Here is an 18976-nt window from a genome sequence, read left to right as displayed (position 1 = left end):
CACATGAGAAGAGAACGCAATCTTATTACAAAAAACCCAAGTACATAAATTCTCAAAACATATATCTACATAGAATTCAATTCAAACAAAAATGAAACAATCCATGGACACTAAAGGATGATCAAAGTCCTCTGAAGGAGGAATCCCAGCAATGCATATAGAGATCACTTCTCCACTACAACCCCAATCAGCAGAAGAACTCACACCAACCTCATCTTTTCTGTTCCTCCTTGCCTTCTTAAAGCCTGCATTCAATGCATTATGACCATCAGATGGTACTTGTTTGTATGCATTTGCAGTATTGGAAGCAGGGGGTGTTTTTCTGAGTTTGTTGTTGTTCTTGAGAAGTGACACTGGCTGAGCTGGTGAAGATCTCTTTGAAGGCAAAGGATTTGGCTTCTGAAGACAATGAGCTGGTGCTTTTTTGCATGTATTTGTAGTAATGGAAATAGAGTGTGCTTCTCTGAGTTTCTTTTGAAGATTGCTGTGATTGTTGTTGTTTCTCTGCAGTATTACTGGCTGAGCTGGGGAAGATCTCTTTTGTCACACCCACCCCTACTGAGGGTAAATGTGGCCTCATCGGTTAAAATTCACTCTAGCTGAAGCCCGGCAACCCTGTTTTTAAACAAAATCGGGACCTACTAAATCACGGTTTACAATTTTTTTCACCAAGTACATGTTCAAATACATAAATACTGATAAATATAATCACTCTAATTTGCGAGTACAACCGCTACTGAGATCACTAACACCAATGACGAGAAATAAAGAAATGGGGGACCCACTGCGAGTCTGGACTCGACCACGACTAGCTCTATACTCGATCGAGGCAATCTAGGGTCCCGCTCCTGCGACTCTGACACATTCGGTTGGTCGGTAGTGGCTTAATAATTTCAAATACTTAAATACGAGTATATATAAAGTATATAAATACCAATCTACTTAAATAATTTTTCCAACTTTTCCAAAATAATAGAATTCTAGCAAAAATACATTTTTAAAGAACTTTTGAAACATAAATTCATCATAAATCAATGTCAAAAATAAGCGATAATATAAAAATCATTCTCAAATCCATAGCGCGAAAACTCTCCCAGAGCTTAGCACGTCGCGACTAGGGTTGGGAAGCCGCCAAAGTCTTCGCACCCTCGAGCGTTGGCCCATCGGTCCCGTGTGGTGACTCGGGATCCCGATGTATCATCAATCGGGGCTCTACGGCTCCCACTGATGCGGACAAATCAACACCCAGTCCACGCGCCGCCTCTAAAGGGTGGCGGGTGGGAACCCACTATCTGCGATGAGTCGGGGCCTTAGCCCGTCGTCACCATCCAAACCAACATGTAGATGCGGCAACAATACAAAGTCTGTATAAATCATATCACATGGTCCTTATCCGGGACATTCGCGATACGATACATGCATAATACCGAGTAAAGTCCAAATACAAAATACCATTCCTATGCGGGAATGAAAACCCGATCCCACAAATATTGTCGGTAAAAACATTTTAATACACGCAGCATGATTTCACAAATCATTCCAAATCAAAAGCATATATAACCATCCAAAAAAATAAATTCATGAACCAGAATAATTAAATCACATATACATGTATTTCCACTATTCACAAATACGTATAATTATACAAAAGCCCGATGTATCAATCGATTGTCATAAACATCAACAGCAAGTAAATATACGTATATTTCAATATTATATACAAATTAAACATTATAAAAATGAAATAATTAAACAATTATTTCCAAAATACTAACCATTAAACAATTATTTCAAAATAATAATAATTAATCAATTATTTAAAAATAATAGCCACTACCAACTCACACGGTGTCCTTGGGTTCCTTGCTAGACACTGGAACTCCCTCCCAAGACTGAACAACACCTATGAGAATAATATAATAAAAAAATAAATAATATATTTAAACTCAAAAGAAAAATACAAAAAATAATAATCAATCTCTCATTGGTACTCACTCCAATCGGTTTAAAAACACGACCTTTGCGTAATCCAACTGGCCTTCAATTGTATTTAAACCCGAAACTCAATTTAGGAGTGTAACATCTGAATCAATCTCAACCAACCCTAATTCCATGAACCAAGCTCAATTGCACTGAACCAAGCTTAATCAAACTGAACCAGCTTGAACCAACTCAATTCTTATTCAAAAATCCATTGAACCAACTTGGTTCAGTCCAAAAACCCTAACCCAAATCAACTGAACCAAACCCAAACCATCTCAACTTGATTTGATCAAGCCCAACTCAACCAAATCAATTCAACTCAATCGATTCGATCCAACTTGGTTTGATCCAACCAAATCAACTTGGCTAACTCAACCCATTTCAATCTAACCATTATCATTAACACATTAATCATCATCATTATCAACTAATTAATCAAACCAAACCCTAATCTCGGTGCTTTCACGAGTAATTCTACTGGTAATTGCAATCTCATCTCCATTTCAGAAATTTTTCAGACTCAAATCTGAGGTTTTTACCAAAAGCGATTTCATACACTCATCATCTACAATGACATACACAAGTTTTTCTACTCAAATCCATCATATTTCTTCATCAAATCCACCAAATACACACACACATACATTCAAGTATATAAATAAATAAATCATCAAAATACTTTCTACCAAATAATACTTCATCCATTCTCCCTCCAGAATACGAAACTTAATCTCTTCCAATTTCTCTCAAATCTCTCACCCTTTTTCTTTTCTTTTTAACTCTCGGAGTTCTTTGTAGTGAAAATGGTGGAGAAGAAGATGAACAACACTCAAGCTCTAGATTTTTCTCCAAATTTAACTTTCAGCCGAAATTTACATTTAGTCCCTCAAAACATAATTCCTTACAAAACAGTCCCTGAAAAACTCATGAATGGTCCCTGAATTACAACATAGTATTCTCGAAAAGATCCTTTTAAATTATCCAATGGTCCTTGGATTATAGTACAACATTTCAAAAAGATCCCTTCCATCTTACCTTTCGAGTCCTTGGATGCAGAAACATTTTATATCAATCCTTTTTCTATTACTCTTTAACTCAAAATCTTTTTATAAAACTTTTACACTTAGGGTCCTTGTTATTTCCACTTGGGGTTTCTCAACAAGATTACTACGTAGAAAAATTCTTCTTAGCTGTAGTAATACCACTGAATATATTTTTCCAACGGTATCCAAAGGTTCAGGGTATTCTGATCCTTCCATAAGAAAATTTACGTCCTCGAAATTTCCTTAGCATCAGTCAATCGATATCACTGAATTTCACTTACTTGTTCCAAATCATTCTCTTGTTCCAAATATGCTCGATAGTAAATAATAATCTCTGTGAAAGGATGTCAAGTATCTGCGATGATCAAAGTGAACACGATTCCTTCTATCACGGGTGTTATACTGCGGTGATACTGACACTCTTCGATGTGTTACTACGGCTTCCTCACTTCAAAACTCATCTGATAAAATAATCTTGTATTTTCCACAATCCAGAAGAAAAGCAACTTCTTATTCACAAGTAGGAATACATCATACTGGAAATACACAGGTAGAATACAAACATCTCAAGCACACAAGTGGTAGTACAAACAGGTTATTCCACTATTCACAAGTCTCATATAACTACTGAACCTCATCCTTGTCTGCGGTTTCTGCGATTCAACCTTTCTCGGTTCCATTGCTCAACTGCTGCACCATAGTTAAGGACTACATGGGCATCATCATATGCCGTTGCAAACTCCTTAGAAACTCCATACCTCATTCTCAATTCTGGCATATGACTCTCGTCTAGGTGAAAACGTTCCATGTAGATATTCCTCAGCTCCGAAGCAACTATAGAGCTAAAATCTCTGGTATTCATGGTTACCACATAACGAGCTTGTGGGACGTAAACATCGATCGTTGCTTGTTCTTGATTACAGTGTGCAATAATAGAACTAGAAGATCTTGAGAGCGACAAGAGTAGAGCTAGAGGGTAGCTTAGCGGTATGGGTTTCCATCTCTTCTTCCCTCTTTTCGTCCCTCCTCTCTCCTCCTCGTTCCTCCACTTCTCTTCTACATTCTTCTTCCTCTCTTTCCTGCTTCTTCCGGAAATATCTCTCTCTCTTTCTATTATACCTTGGAGGAGGTCCTCGTCTCGTGTCGTCTCAAACGCCTTGGTTCCATTACTCAAAAATCATTAAGGCAGCTAAAAAATTCCAGCGATGAAAAATGCAAGTCGATCTTCTCCTCTATTTAAACACAACTAAACTACACTTAGAGGAGTCGCCATATTCATCAAAGTCCGACAAATCAAACTCGAATCGATGTCACATCATAACACACCTTTTAAGAATCGTGAGAAGGTGATAAAGAAGACTCGAGTTACTAACGGGCTAATCTCCGTATTCTTAAGCACGGGTATGTCCAAAGTATCTTTCAAATCAAAGCTGCGAATCAACGTGTGCCGATCAGAAAGAGAATGCCAAATACCCTTCTTTGGCGACTTTAAGTTAACTTATTTTGGATAAAACCAATTCGATAAATATCTCAACCCGTGATCGGGGATTACGATGTATCTGCTTTCGATTTCTACGCCTCAAATATCAAAAACCTACTACCAACCTTATTCCCGATATGCAACTTGGGTTTTAACCCAGATTGGAGACTCTTAATACTTCTCATGGGCCCTTAACTTTGCTGTCTAATCCCTACTAAACCTCTAAGTCTAGACGCGACTTCTAAACTTAGGGCTCGGATCACGACCGTGATCTCTACCAACCGAGGATATCTCAACCTCACTGCTACGATACCAAAGATGTCACACTCGCACCCTTCTACCGAGGTAAATGTGGCATCCCGTCGGTTAAAATTCCCTTTTAGCTGAAAGCCCGACAACCTGTTTTAAACAAAATCGGGACCTACTGAAATCACGGTTTACAATTTTTCACCAAGTACGTGTTCGAAATACATAAATCTGATAAATATAATCACTCTAATTTTGCAGGGTCAGACTGCTCTGAAAGATCACGACACCAATGACGAGAAATAAAAGAAATGGGGGACCCACTGCGAGTCTGGACTCAACCGACTAGCTACTATACTCGATCAGCGATCTAGGGTCCTGCTCCCGCGGCTACTGAGACATTCGGTTGGTCGGGTAGTGGCTTAATAATTTCAAATACTTAAATCTAGATATATAAAGTATATAAATACCAGCTAGCTTAAATAATTTTTCCAACTTTTTCCAAAAATAATAGAATTCTAGCAAAAATACATTTTTAAAGAACTTTTTGAAACATAAATTCATCATAAATCAATGCTCAAAATAGCGATAATATAAAAATCATTCTCAAATCCATAGCCTGAAAACTCTCCCCGACTTAGCCGCCGTCGCGACTAGGTTGGGAGCCGCCATAGTCTTCGCACCTTGGCGTTGGCCCATCGGTCCCCGTGTGGTGACTCCGGGATCCCGATGTATCGTCAATCGGGGCTCTACGCTCCCACCTGATCCGGACGAAATCAGCACCCGGTCCACCACGCCACCTCTAAAGGGTGCCGGGTGGGAACCCACTACTGCGAGTAGTCGGGACGCTTAGCCCGTCGACCATCAAACCAACATGTAGATCGCGAGCAACAATACAAAGTCGTATAAATCATATCACATGGTCCTTATCCGGGACATTCGCGATGACGATACATGCATAATACCGGTAAAGTCCAAATCATAAAATACCATTCCTATGCGGGAATGAAAAACCCAGATCCCACAAATATTGTCGGTAAAACATTTTAATACACGCACATGATTTTCACAAATCATTCCAAATCAAAAGCATATATAACCATCCAAAAATAAATTCATGAGCGAATAATTAAATCACATATACATGTATTTCCACTATTCACAAATACGTATAATTATACAAAAACTCGATGTATCAATACGATTGTCATAAACATCAACAGCGAAGTAAATATACGTATATTTCAATATTATATGCAAATTAAACATTATAAAAATGAAATAATTAAACAATTATTTCCAAAATACTAACCATTAAACAATTATTTCAAAATAATAATAATTAATCAATTATTTAAAAATAATAGCCACTACCAACTCACTCAGTGTCCTTGGGTTCGCTTGCTAGACTCGGAACTCCCTCCCAAGACTGAACAACACCTAACAGAATAATATAATAAAAATAAATAATATATTTAAACTCAAAAGAAAAATACAAAAAAATAATAATCAACTCTCTAGGCCCACTCACTCAGTCGGTTAAAAACACCCGACCTTGCATAATCAAACTGGCGCTTCAATTGTATTTAAACCAAGCTCAATTTAGGGGTAAAGCACTTCTGAATCAATCTCAACCAACCCTAATTCCACTCGAACCAAAGCTCAATTGCACTGAACCAAGCTTAATCAAACTGAACCAGCAACGAGACCAACTCAATTCTTATTCAAAAATCCATTGAACCAACTTGGTTCGATCCAAAACCACTAACTCCAAATCAACTGAGACCAAACCCAAAATCATCTCAACTAGATTTGATCGAGCCCAACTCAACCAAATCAATTCAACTCAATCAATTCAATCCAACTTGGTTTGATCCAACCAAATCAACTTGGCTAACTCAACCCATTTCAATCTCAACCATTATCATTACACATTAATCATCATCATTATCAACAATTAATCAAACCAAACCCTAATCTCGGTGCTACGATGAGTGCTACAGGGTAATTAAGTCGTCATCTCCATTTCGAAATTTTCAACTCAAATCTGAGGTTTTCTCAAAACAATTTTACATGCGCTCATCATCTACAACAACATACCAAGTTTTTCTACTCAAATCCATCATGTTTCTTCATCAAATCCACCAAATACACACACACATACATTCAGTATATAAATAAATAAATCATGAAAATACTTTACCAAAATAATACTTCATCCATTCTACCCTCCAAATCTAAAAACTTAATCTTGATTTCTCTCCAAATCTCTCACCTTTTTCTTTTCTTTTTAACTCTCGGGTTCTTGTAGCAAAATGGTGAGAAGAAGATGAGACTAACACTCAAGCTCTAGATTTTTCTCCAAATTTAACTTTCAGCCGAAATTTACATTTAGTCCCTCAAAACATAATTCCTTACAAAACAGTCCCTGAAAAACTCATGAATGGTCCCTGAATTACAACATAGTATTCTCAAAAGATCCTTTTTAAATTATCCAATGGTCCTTGGATTATAGTACAACATTTCAAAAAGATCCCTTCCATCTTACCTTTTTCAGTCCTTGGATGCGGAAACATTTTTATATCAATCCTTTTTCTATTACTCTTTAACCCAAAAATCTTTTATAAACTTTTACACTTAGGGTCCTTGTTATTTCCACTTGGGGTTTCTCAACAAAGATTACTACGTGAAAAAAATTCTTACGTAGCTGTAGTAATACTACTGAATATATTTTCCAACGGTATCGAGGTTCGGGGGTATTACTAATCCTTCCCTATAAGAAAAATTTCGTCCTCGAAAATTTCCTTAGCATCATCAATCGATATCATTTTGATTTCACTTACTTGTTCCAAATCGTTCTCTTGTTCCAGAATATGCTCGATAGTAAATAATAATCTGTGAAAGGATGTCCAGTATCTAGCGATGATCGAAAGTGAACTCGATTCCTTCTATCACGGGTGTTATACAGCGGTGATCTGACACTCTTCGATGTGTTACTCACGCTTCCTCACTTCCGAAAACTCATACTGATAAAAATAATCTTGTATTTTCCATCGATGAAGAAAAAGCGACTTCTTATTACAGTAGGAATACATCAGCATCTGGAAATACACGGGTAGAATACAAACATCTCAAGCGCACAAGTGGTAGTACAAAGCGAGTTATTCCACTATTCACAAGTCTCGTATAACTTCTCGAACCTCATCCTTGTCTGCGGTTTGCAGATTCGACCTTTCTCGGTTCCATTGCTTTCAATCGCTGCTTTGCATAGTTAAGGACTACGTAGGGCGTCATCATGCGCGTTGCAAACTCCTTAGAAACTCCATACCTCGTTCTCAATTCGGCTATGACTCTCATGCAGGTGGCGTTCCATGTAGATATTCCTCGACTCAGAGCAACTATAGAGCTAAAATCTACGGTATTCATGGTTTACCACATAACGAGCTTGTGGGGACATAAACATCGATCGTTCGCTTGTTCTTGATTACAGTGCGATAATAGAACTAGAAGATCTTGAAGGCGACAAGAGTAGAGCTAGAGGGTACTTTGGCCGTGATGGGTTTTCCATCTCTTCTTCCCTCTTTCGTCCCTCCTCTCCTCCTCTCGTTCCTCCACTTCTCTTCTACATTCTTCTTCCTCTCTTTCCTGCTCTTCCAGGAAATATCTCTCTACTCTTTCTCTATATACCTTGGAGGAGGGTCCTCGTCTCGAGTCGTCTCAAGCACCTTGGTTCCATTACTCAAAAATCATTAAGGCATCTAAAAATTCCAGCGATGAAAAATGCAAGTCCGATCTTCTCCTCTATTTAAACACGACTAAACTACACTTAGAGGGTGGCCATAATTCATCCAAAAGTCCAGACAAATCAAACTCGAATCGATGTCACATCATAACACACTTTTAAGAATCAGCGAGAAGGTGATAAAGAAGGCTGGTTACTCACGCAGGGCTAATCTCCATATTCTTAGCACGGGTATGTCCAAAGTATCTTTCAAATCAAACTGCAAATCACTGTGTGCCAGTCAACAAAGAGAATCCCAAATACCCTTCTTTGGCAACTTTAAGTTAACTTATTTTGGATAAAACCAATTCGATAAATATCTCCAACCCGTGATCGGGGATTACGATGATCTTTGCTCGACTCTCGCCTCGAAATATCAAAAACCTACTACCAACCTTATTCCCGATATGCAACTTAGGGTTTTTAACTGCATTGGAGACTCTTAATACTTCTCCCTGGGCCCTTAACTTTACATGCTAATCCCTACTAAACCTCTAAGTCTAGATACGACTTCTAAACTTAGGCTCGGATCACAACCCGTGATCTCTACCAACGAGGGATATCTCAACCTACTGACTACGATACCAAAAGATGTCACACCCCAGCCCCTTCTACCGAGGTAAATGTGGCGCCCGTCGGGTTAAAATTCCCTTTTACTGGAGCCCGACAACTGCTTTTTAAACAAAATCGACCTACAAATCACGGTTTACAATTTTTCACCAAGTACATGTTGAATACATACATCTGATAAATATAATCACTCTAATTTTGCGGGTACAACCGCTACGAGATCATGACACCAATGACAAGAAATAAAGAAATGGGGACCCACTGCGATCTGCGACTCAACCCACGACTAGCTCTCATACTCGATCAGGCGATCTAGGGGTCCTGCTCCCTGCAGTCTGACAGACATTCGGTTGGTCGGTAGTGGCTTAATAATTTCAAATACTTAAATACGATGATATATAAAGTATATAAATACCAACTGCTTAAATAATTTTTCCAACTTTTCCAAAATAATAGAATTCTAGCAAAAATACATTTTTAAAAGAACTTTTGAAACATAAATTCATCATAAATCAATGTCAAAATAAGCGATAATATAAAAATCATTCTCAAATCCATAGCACGAAAACTCTCCCCGACTTAGCCGCCGTCGCGACTAGGGTTGGGAGCCGCTAGGTCTTCGCGACCGGCGTTGGCCCATGGTCCCGTGTGGTGACTCGGGATCCCGGATGTATCATCCAATCGTGGCTTCTACGCCTCCCACCGATCCGACGAAATCAACGCCGGTCCAGCCACGCCACCTCCCAAGGGTCGGCCGTGGGAACCCACTCATCGCGATGAGTCGGGCCTTGGCCCAGCCCGTCGCCATCCAAACCAACATGTAGATGCGAGCAACAATACAAGCCGTATAAATCATATCACATGGTCCTTATCCGGAGACGATTAGCGATCGATACATGCGTAATACCGATAGAAGTCCAATATAAAATACCATTCCTATGCCAGGAATGAAAACCCAGATCCCCACAAATATTGTCGGTAAAACATTTTTAATACACGCACATGATTTCACAAATCATTCCAAATCAAAAGCATATATAACCATCCAAAAATAAATTCATGAACCGAATAATTAAATCACATATACATGTATTTCCACTATTCACAACATCGTATAATTATACAAAAGCTCGATGTATCAATACGATTGTCATAAACATCAACGGCAAGTAAATATACGTATATTTCAATATTATATGCAAATTAAACATTAAAATGAAATACTTAAACAATTATTTCCAAAATACTAGCCATTAAACAATTATTTCAAAATAATAATAATTAATCAATTATTTAAAAATAATAGCCACTACCAACTCACTCGTGTCCTTGGGTTCCTTGCTAGACCTCGAACTCCCTCCCAAAGACTGAACAACACCTAATGGAATAATATAATAAAAAATAAATAATATATTTAAACTCAAAAGAAAATACAAAAAATAATAATCAACTCTCTATTGGGCTCACTCACTCCAATCGGTTAAAAACACGACCTCGCATAATCCAAGCTGGCCTTCAATTGTATTTAAACCAGACTCAATTTAGGGGTAAACACTGCTCGAATCAATCTCAACCAACCCTAATTCCACTGAACCAAGTCTCAATTGCACTTGAACCAAGCTTAATCAAACTGAACCAGCTTGAACCAACTCAATTCTTATTCAAAATCCATTGAACCAACTTGGTTCAGTCCAAAACCCTTAACCCAAATCAACTGAACCAAACCCAAACCATCTCAACTTGATTTGATCAAGCCCAACTCAACCAAATCAATTCAACTCAATCAATTCAATCCAACTTGGTTTGATCCAACCAAATCAACTTGGCTAACTCAACCCATTTCAATCTAACCATTATCATTAACACATTAATCATCATCATTATCAACTTAATTAATCAAACCAAACCCTAATCTCGGTGCTACAGTAATTGCTACGAATTCCTAATCTCATCTCCATTTCAAGAAATTTTTCAACTCAAATACTGAGGGCTTTTCTCAAAAACAATTTCATACACTCATCATCTACAACAACATACCAAGTTTTTTTCTACTCAAATCCATCATATTTTCTTCATCAAATCCACCAAATACACACACACATACATTCAAGTATATAAATAAATAAATCATCAAAATATTTACCAAAATAATACTTACGTCCATTCTCCCTCCAAATACTAAACTTAATCTCTTCCAATTTCTCTCCAAATCTCTCACCCTTTTCTTTTCTTTTTAACTCTCGAGTTCTGTAGTAAAATGGTGGAGAAGAAGATGAACAACACTCAAGCTCTAGATTTTTTTCTCCAAATTTAACTTTCAGCCGAAATTTACATTTAGTCCCTCAAAACATAATTCCTTACAAAACAGTCCCTGAAAAAAACTCATGAATGGTCCCTGAATTACAACATAGTATTCTCAAAAGATCCTTTTTAAATTATCCAATGGTCCTTGGATTATAGTACAACATTTCAAAAAGATCCCTTCCATCTTACCTTTCAGTCCTTGGATGCGGAAACATTTTATATCAATCCTTTTTCTATTACTCTTTAACCCAAAAATCTTTTATAAACTTTTACACTTAGGTCCTTGTTATTTCCACTTGGGGTTTCTCAACAAGATTACTCTGTAGAAAAATTCTTACTGTAACTGTAGTAATACCCTGAATATATTTTCCAACAGGTATCCAAAGGTTCAGGGTATTACATCTTTGAAGGCAAAGGATTTTGTTTCTTAAGACAATGAGTTGGTGTTTTTTTGCATATATTTGCAGTAATGGAAACAAAGTGTGCTTCTATGAGTTTCTTCTGAAGATTACTGTGATTGTTGTTGTTGTTCCTGGAGAGTGATATTGGTTGAGCTGAAGAAGATCTATTTAAAGGCAATGGATTTTGTATCTTAAGAAAATGGCCTGGTGCTTTTCTGCATGTATTTGTAGCAATGGAAACAGAATGGGCTTCTCTGACTTTCTTCTGAAGATTACTGTGATTGTTGTTGATGTTCCTGGAGAGTGATACTAGTTGAGCTGAAGAAGATCTCTTTGAAGGGAAGGAACTTGGTTTCTTGCATGCATTTGCAGTAATGGAAACAAAGTGTGCTACTCTGAGTTTGTTGTTTAGTGATGTTGGTGATCTTTTGTGAGGATCAAGGATGGTTATCTGGGAAGGTTTAAGGTTGGTATTAGAAGATAAATAGTAGGAAGAGTTAAAAGTAAAAATGAAAGAAGAAGATGATGATGATGAAGAAGAAGAAGAAGAAGAAGAGGTGGAAGGAGTGGAAGAAGAACATGGTTGTTTAAGGGGTGTTGGTGGTATGTTGGGAATGGCTGGGAATTGGGAGATGATGAGCTTATCTTGGGGGTGGATCAGGTTCAGTGAATGCTAATGAGTTGTGGTTTTTCTGATGTTTGTGAAGGCTTTTGCTGATGCAGGTTCCCATGTTTGCAGTTTTTTTTTTCCCTTGGAAAGGGACTGGAGTTGGAATGAGGGGTGTGAGTTTTGAGAGGTTATATTTATGGTGGGGATGGTGTGTTCAAGTTGATCTTGGTGTTTGAATTTCATGGGCGGTCTGCACATTTCACTGCTTGTTTTTACCTTTTTTGATATGTTGTCCCTGTGATGCTTTTAATAATGCTGGCAGGCTTGCTGAAAGCTTTTCCTTGCAGTGCTTGGAGGGAAGTGTTTTTGATTTTTTTTTTTGTAATGTTGTAAATAGTTTTTTATAATTAAATATACAAGAAAACTAGGTTTTTTTGGGGAAAAGTATAAAAAAACTTTTGTGGTTTCTAATATTTGCAAAATAAGAAGTAATGGTTTTTCTAATTCTATGACGCGGGTTTAAAAAAAAACAAAAACAAAAACTGTTACCAAGTCATTAATGGTGTTAACTCAAATAGGTAAAATCATCATTTCATTTAAAAACTAACTTTTATCACATAAAAATATATATATTTTTAAATTTATTATTCTCTTCTAAAATTCTAGAAAATAAAAAAAATTAATTCCAAAAATTTTAAAAAAATCATGTTGAAAATTTATTGTTTTTATACCACGTGGCGATTTTTTATATGAATTGATGATTTTACCCTTGTTAAAAATAACACAGTTAAGACCGTTGACTTTTTTCCTTTTTTTGCAAATTTAGGAACCTCACATCATAGAATCTGAAGAAAAAACATGACTCCTTATTTTGCAAATCTCAAAAACCACAAGGTTTTTTTTTCTATACTAACTGACTGACAGGTGCATCATCATCTCTATGATCTTTACCAGCAACAATAAAAGCATCGTCTCCACGATCTTCACCAATAACCGTCACAACAACGTCTCGACGAGCTTCACCGGCAACAATAACAGCATCATCTCCATGATCTTCACTAGCAATAGCAACATCTTCACTGGCAACCATAATAGCAACATCTTCACGATCAGCATCTTCGTCAAATACAGGCACCAGGGTACAGATATATCCTGTGTCTCCCTTTCTCAAGAAACACACATAAGATAAAGATGTAGCAGGGGCCCGAGAAAAAGGCGGAGGTGAAGACAGATTAGGCTTCTTCCATATCACCCATATGACGGCCTCAACAATCCTCGCCACAAAAATGGCTGACAGTGGCGACGACAGCCAAGTCTTTAAACTTCTCCACTATATCTCGCACCTTCCCCATTTCCAGTAGAATTAACACATTAGTACTATAAAATTCAAAGACAAAGAAACAAGAAGAAAATAAACCTTTAGAAAAAACCAAGAGCTCACTAGCTCTCACTGTCTCGAACGCTAGCTATTTAAAAAACAATGAAGATGACGAATATTTGTAAAAATGCTAGCTTATTTATAACAGAGAAGAAGATGACAATAACGGAGAGAATTAACACACGGGCCACATTAGTACTTTCGAGTGCATTTTCTCGGTATGAGAGCGGCGTTTATAAACAACAACGACACTAATGCATAAGTCATTCACGAATAAAAAGTAGCAATATAGTTTGAAATAATAGTAAAAATCATATATTACATGATTCAACTGACTGACTGACGGCTGAGACGATCACCAATTCCTTAGGTCATCCTTCGCCTTACCCATATTCTTCAGAATTATAGGATTAGATCTACAAAATCATAAAATAAAGAAAGAGGAGAAAAAAAAGGAAAAAAACTGTGGAACAAACCGAGAAATCACTACCTCTCACTGTCTCAATCGGTAATCTCCTTTTTCTATAGCATTTTCTTGGTTCTTGAATCTTGATTCTTGATTTTGTCTCTGTTTTTCTGATCTAAAGAGGGGTTGCAGTTTAGCAGCTGGAGATCAATTATGTGACAAGCAAGAGCTACAAGGAGCTGCTGTCGAACTCCTTTGGCCCCGCTGCAATTCTCAAGATCTTTGGTGTTACAAGAGAGGGTTTGCTTCTTATTCTTTGATTACTTGTATTCTTGATTTGATGGATGTTTGTTGATGTGAACCAGGGCACAGTGTGTGCTGCCATATCCATGGATTTGAACCATAATTCTACATTAGCTGCCCTGCATGGATGAGGCATGATAACGGACATTTTGATGTTCCACCAAACTCTTGAGGTCTTTATCTTAAATTGAAACCTTAAATTTCTCAAATGATTGTTTTCTGCAGAAGTCATGAATTCTTTTTTCTTCTTATATCTTGATTTTCTCCAAGGAAGGATGAGGGAGTTGAATAGGAATAGCAATGTTCCGAAGTTTGTTCGGTGAATTGAGATGGTGCGGAAGAAGAGCATCATGTATTATCAAGCAAAGGACTCACATTTTTCTTAAAATTGTGGTTGCTTTACCAACAATGGTCACTAGTTGATGCAAGTTACTGGTTCAAGTTAGTAGGAGGAACAATGAGAATTTAGAGAAAAAGGGAAGTCCGGGGAGGAAGAGGTTAAGGAGAGGACAAAGAGAAGGAGAATTGAGGAATTTCTGGCCAAAAGATGCCAGTCACTCTCAATGATGCTTCTTATATAGCAAATCATAGCAATTGTAACAAACTTCTCATGCTAGCATTCTAACAAACATGACATGTGCCTGAACATTATCGTACATTTTGTAACAACTTTGTAACTATCCAATCTCAGAAATTAGAATTCATTTATTGTACTCATAATTCCTTAATTAATTGCTAATTACTCATTATGAAGTCATTGAATTTGTTGCCTCTTTGTCCTTGATTCTTTCTTGTACTACACCTGGGCACACTGGCCTGCTGCTAACGTCCAATGCAGTCTTTCTCACTTGGTTGCACTATAATAATAGCTCCCCTTTTTTATTTATTCTTGTCCTCAAGGATGAAATTTGGAAATGTTATATGGAAATCATCAACATCTTCCCAAGTGGCATCCCCAGTCAACTGTCCTTTTCATTGAACCAATACTTCATTGAAACATTGGCCATGCCTCATAACTTTTCTATTCTTCATAACAGGCAACTGAAGGCGATACACAACCTCTCCTATTCAGTCCATAATATGAAACGGCTCATAAAATCGCCGAGCTAACTTGTGGGAATTCCTTCACGCCAATATGGCCTGTATGTAGGGTTGAAGCTTTAGTAGCACCCAGTCACCTTACTGGAATTGAACATCTGTCCTTCCTGCGTACGCCTGGTTGCATATCCTCACTTGAGCTCTTTTTAAATTCTCACATAAGGCGGAGATGAGTGTTGTGCGCTCGGCGAGAATGTCATCTACCGCTACCACCGTTAAAGTTTTGGCCAAGTAATCATGCAATGTTGGCAAAATTCTACCAAATACCGCTTCATAAGGTGACATCTTGATTATTGAATGCCAAGCTGAATTATAGTGCCATTCACCCCATGATAAGTATTTGACCCACTAGCAAGGATGATCGGAGGTGAAACACCTCAAATAATCTTTGAGATACCAATTTAAAACTTCAGTTTGTTCATCAGTTTATGGATGATATGCACTGCTCGTGGCCAGCATCATCCCCTAGAGTTTGAATAACTCTCACCAGAAACTGCTAATAAAAGTGGGTCACGATCGGATAAAATATGAGCCGGTGTGCCATGCAACTTGATCACATCCTATACCATGATTTCAGCTACCTGAGGTGTAGTGAAATTCTGATGTAATACAGAGAAATGACCGTGTTTTGAAAACCGATCGATCACTACCATAATTGTTGTCTTTCCTCCTGAAGGCGATAAATTGATAATAAAATCCATCAACACTGAGTGCCATGTCTTCCCCGGAATCGGTAGAGGCTATAGAAGCCCTTTGCGGTGCGCAATTGATCGTTTAATGGCTTGGCAGACAGTGCATCTGGATACATACTTGCTAACTGTCCACTTGATGTTTAGCCAATATAAGACACTTTCTAGTCGTGCTAGCATTTTATGGACTCCGGCGTGACCCCCCATCTTAGTTGTGTGAAATTCAGCGACAAGCAGAGGTTTAAGTGTTGAATTTTTTGGTATCCATATCCGATCTTTGAAAAACAATATCCCTTCCCGAATTTAAAAATTCGGGTGTTGTCCTTAATCCTCAATGATATCGGTGAGCAATGCCATTGTGTCTGGATGATTGGTGTAAGCTCCCATGACTGATTCCCATAGAATTGGTTTTGGCCATGACTCCGCAAACAGGGCATTGTATGAAACTTTGGTCATCCTTGAAAGAGCATAGGCTGGGTTATTGAAAACTTGCAACTTATACTTGATGTCAAAGTCATACCCCACTAGCTTGCAAAGCCATCTCTGTTGTTCTGGGGTTTGAGTGGTTTGGTGTAATAGAGCTCTAAGACTTCGGTGATCTGTTTGAACAGTAAATTGGCGGCCCAACAAGTACTAACGACATTTCTTGATAGATTCCGTGAACGCAAATATTTCTCTAGTATAAGTTGAGGATTCCTGCAATCACGGACACAGTTGTTTGCTGAAATAGGGTATTGGATGCCCTCTCTAAAGCAGGACAACGGCAATTCCGGTCCTAGAAGTATCTGTTTGAATGCAAATGGAATTGAAAAATCTAACAACTAAAGAATTGGTGTTTGAGTGAGAGCTTGTTGGAGTTGTTGGAAAGCTTGTGTAGCTACCGGGGTCCATATAAAAGCATTATTTCTCAATACTTTAGTCAGGGGTGTTGCTAATTGTGAGTATTTGGGGACGAATCTCTGATAGTATCTACTGAGTCCGAGGAACCCTCGAAAAACTTTGATTGATTAGGGAAGTGGCCATTCCTTGATGGCCTCAATTTTGGCTGGGTTAACGGCAACTCCTTCGCCAAAAATAACGTGTCCCAAGTATATAATAGTAGTGCATCTGAATTCTCATTTTGATAACTTGGCAAAAAACTGGTGAAGACAAAGCTGTTTGAACACCTTGCGAAGGTAGAGCGAATGTGAATTCCAGTCGGAGCTATAATTAAGAATATCGTCAAAGAATATGAGGACGAATTTATGAAATACTTGCTTGAATGTGGAGTTCATTAATGTCTAGAAGGTTGACGGTAAGATCTTAGTGCCGGCAACTTCGTCGAGAACCTCCTCCACTGTGAAAATCAGAAATCAATCCTTTACGGTCACTGCGTTCAGGCCTCGATAGTTGACACAGAAATGCCATGTGCAATCCTTCTTCACCAAAAGGACTGATGAGGAGAATGGACTATTGCTTGGGCTGATGATTCCCTTGTCAAGCATCTCTCAGACGAGCTTCCCTACTTCTGACTTTTAAAAGTGTGGGCATTTGTATGGTTTTATATTAATCGGGGCACTACCTGGCAGTAGAGGAATTCGGTGGTCGTGTTCCCTGGCCAGTGGAAGGCTCGTCAAAGTAGGGAAAGAGATCATTGTAGTTGCTGAGAATGTTCTGGAATTCGCTAAGGAATATGAACGGTGCATTGGAGCCAAAGTTTGGGTTTGGATCCTTGTTAACTGGTTCCACCATAAGTTGTTAAAATTAACCTGTATTTGTACCTGATTTTTGGAGAAAAGTTGGGCGGGTTGCATCGTATTGAGACCGATCCAATCCATTGAGTTGGATTTGTTGGCCCATGTAGCTAAATTGCATCCACAGCTGGTTGTAGTCAAGCATGATTGGACCAAGTTGACGCATCCACTGGATGGCAAGTACAATGTTCGTACCATAAATGGGTGATAAGATCATGTCCACCAGGAATGTGGCTTGACCCATCTTCAAAGGGACACCCGAATATTCCCCGACATAAGTGAGCGTATCACCATTACTGACGGTGACCCTTCAGTGGATGATGGCTAAACCAATAGGTTGAGATGGCTGGCTAATTTCATTTGAATGAAATTATTTATAGATCCATCATCCACTAAAATTATTATCTCCTTCCCGTTGATTGAGCCAACGATCTTTAAAGTTGATGGAACAACCTACCCAATCAGAGCATGGAAGGATAAACACGGTGTATCAGGCTCCCAACTGATAACAGGTATCGTCTCCGATGGTTGTTCACCTTCGATACTGATAAATCCTCGGATTAGACTATTAAATAGAGAAACAGAGTTGGCTTACAATGGTAACCCAGTGTGAATTTGGAGTCACAATTGAAGCAGAGGCCCTTCTCACGGCGAGCTGCCATTTCTAATAGTGTTAACCATTTGATCGGAAGGGGATTTGTTCTTTGAACTGGTTGAGTGACTACCAGAGCTGGTGGTATTATTATCGCTGGTGGTCACCGAAACAGGGGCCGATGAATGCCCGAGCACGATGCGGTAAATTTGTCTTCCACAAGCTTTGCTAGGCCAACGGCATCATGAAGGTTGTGCGGCTTCATCATGTATAGCTTGCATTGAATTTCTTTTTTAAGACTAGAAAGAAAACAATTCATTAAGCTGAGTGAATGTAACCTGGTGACTCTTGTAAACAAA

At 38.3% G+C, this 18976-nt stretch overlaps 1 protein-coding gene across 1 annotated transcript; it reads right to left on the bottom strand.

Moving 5' to 3' along the window:
• Window positions 1-41: 41 nt before the first annotated feature.
• Window positions 42-18269, bottom strand: LOC120256817. Its single transcript, XM_039264483.1, has 9 exons — window positions 18053-18269; window positions 17854-18010; window positions 17459-17495; window positions 16931-17077; window positions 15689-15888; window positions 13714-13795; window positions 13341-13580; window positions 11808-12481; window positions 42-535 (listed from the first exon to the last, which is right to left on the bottom strand). The coding sequence occupies exons 1-9, from the start codon at window positions 18267-18269 to the stop codon at window positions 82-84; spliced, it is 2208 nt and encodes a 735-aa protein (XP_039120417.1). The 3' UTR covers window positions 42-81.
• Window positions 18270-18976: the final 707 nt, after the last annotated feature.

The sequence above is a fragment of the Dioscorea cayenensis genome, unplaced genomic scaffold, assembly GCF_009730915.1.
Source record: "Dioscorea cayenensis subsp. rotundata cultivar TDr96_F1 unplaced genomic scaffold, TDr96_F1_v2_PseudoChromosome.rev07_lg8_w22 25.fasta BLBR01001667.1, whole genome shotgun sequence".
NCBI classification, from domain to species: domain Eukaryota; kingdom Viridiplantae; phylum Streptophyta; class Magnoliopsida; order Dioscoreales; family Dioscoreaceae; genus Dioscorea; species Dioscorea cayenensis.
Note: the sequence above shows the minus strand (reverse complement) of the source record. Positions and strands in the feature narration are given on the sequence as shown.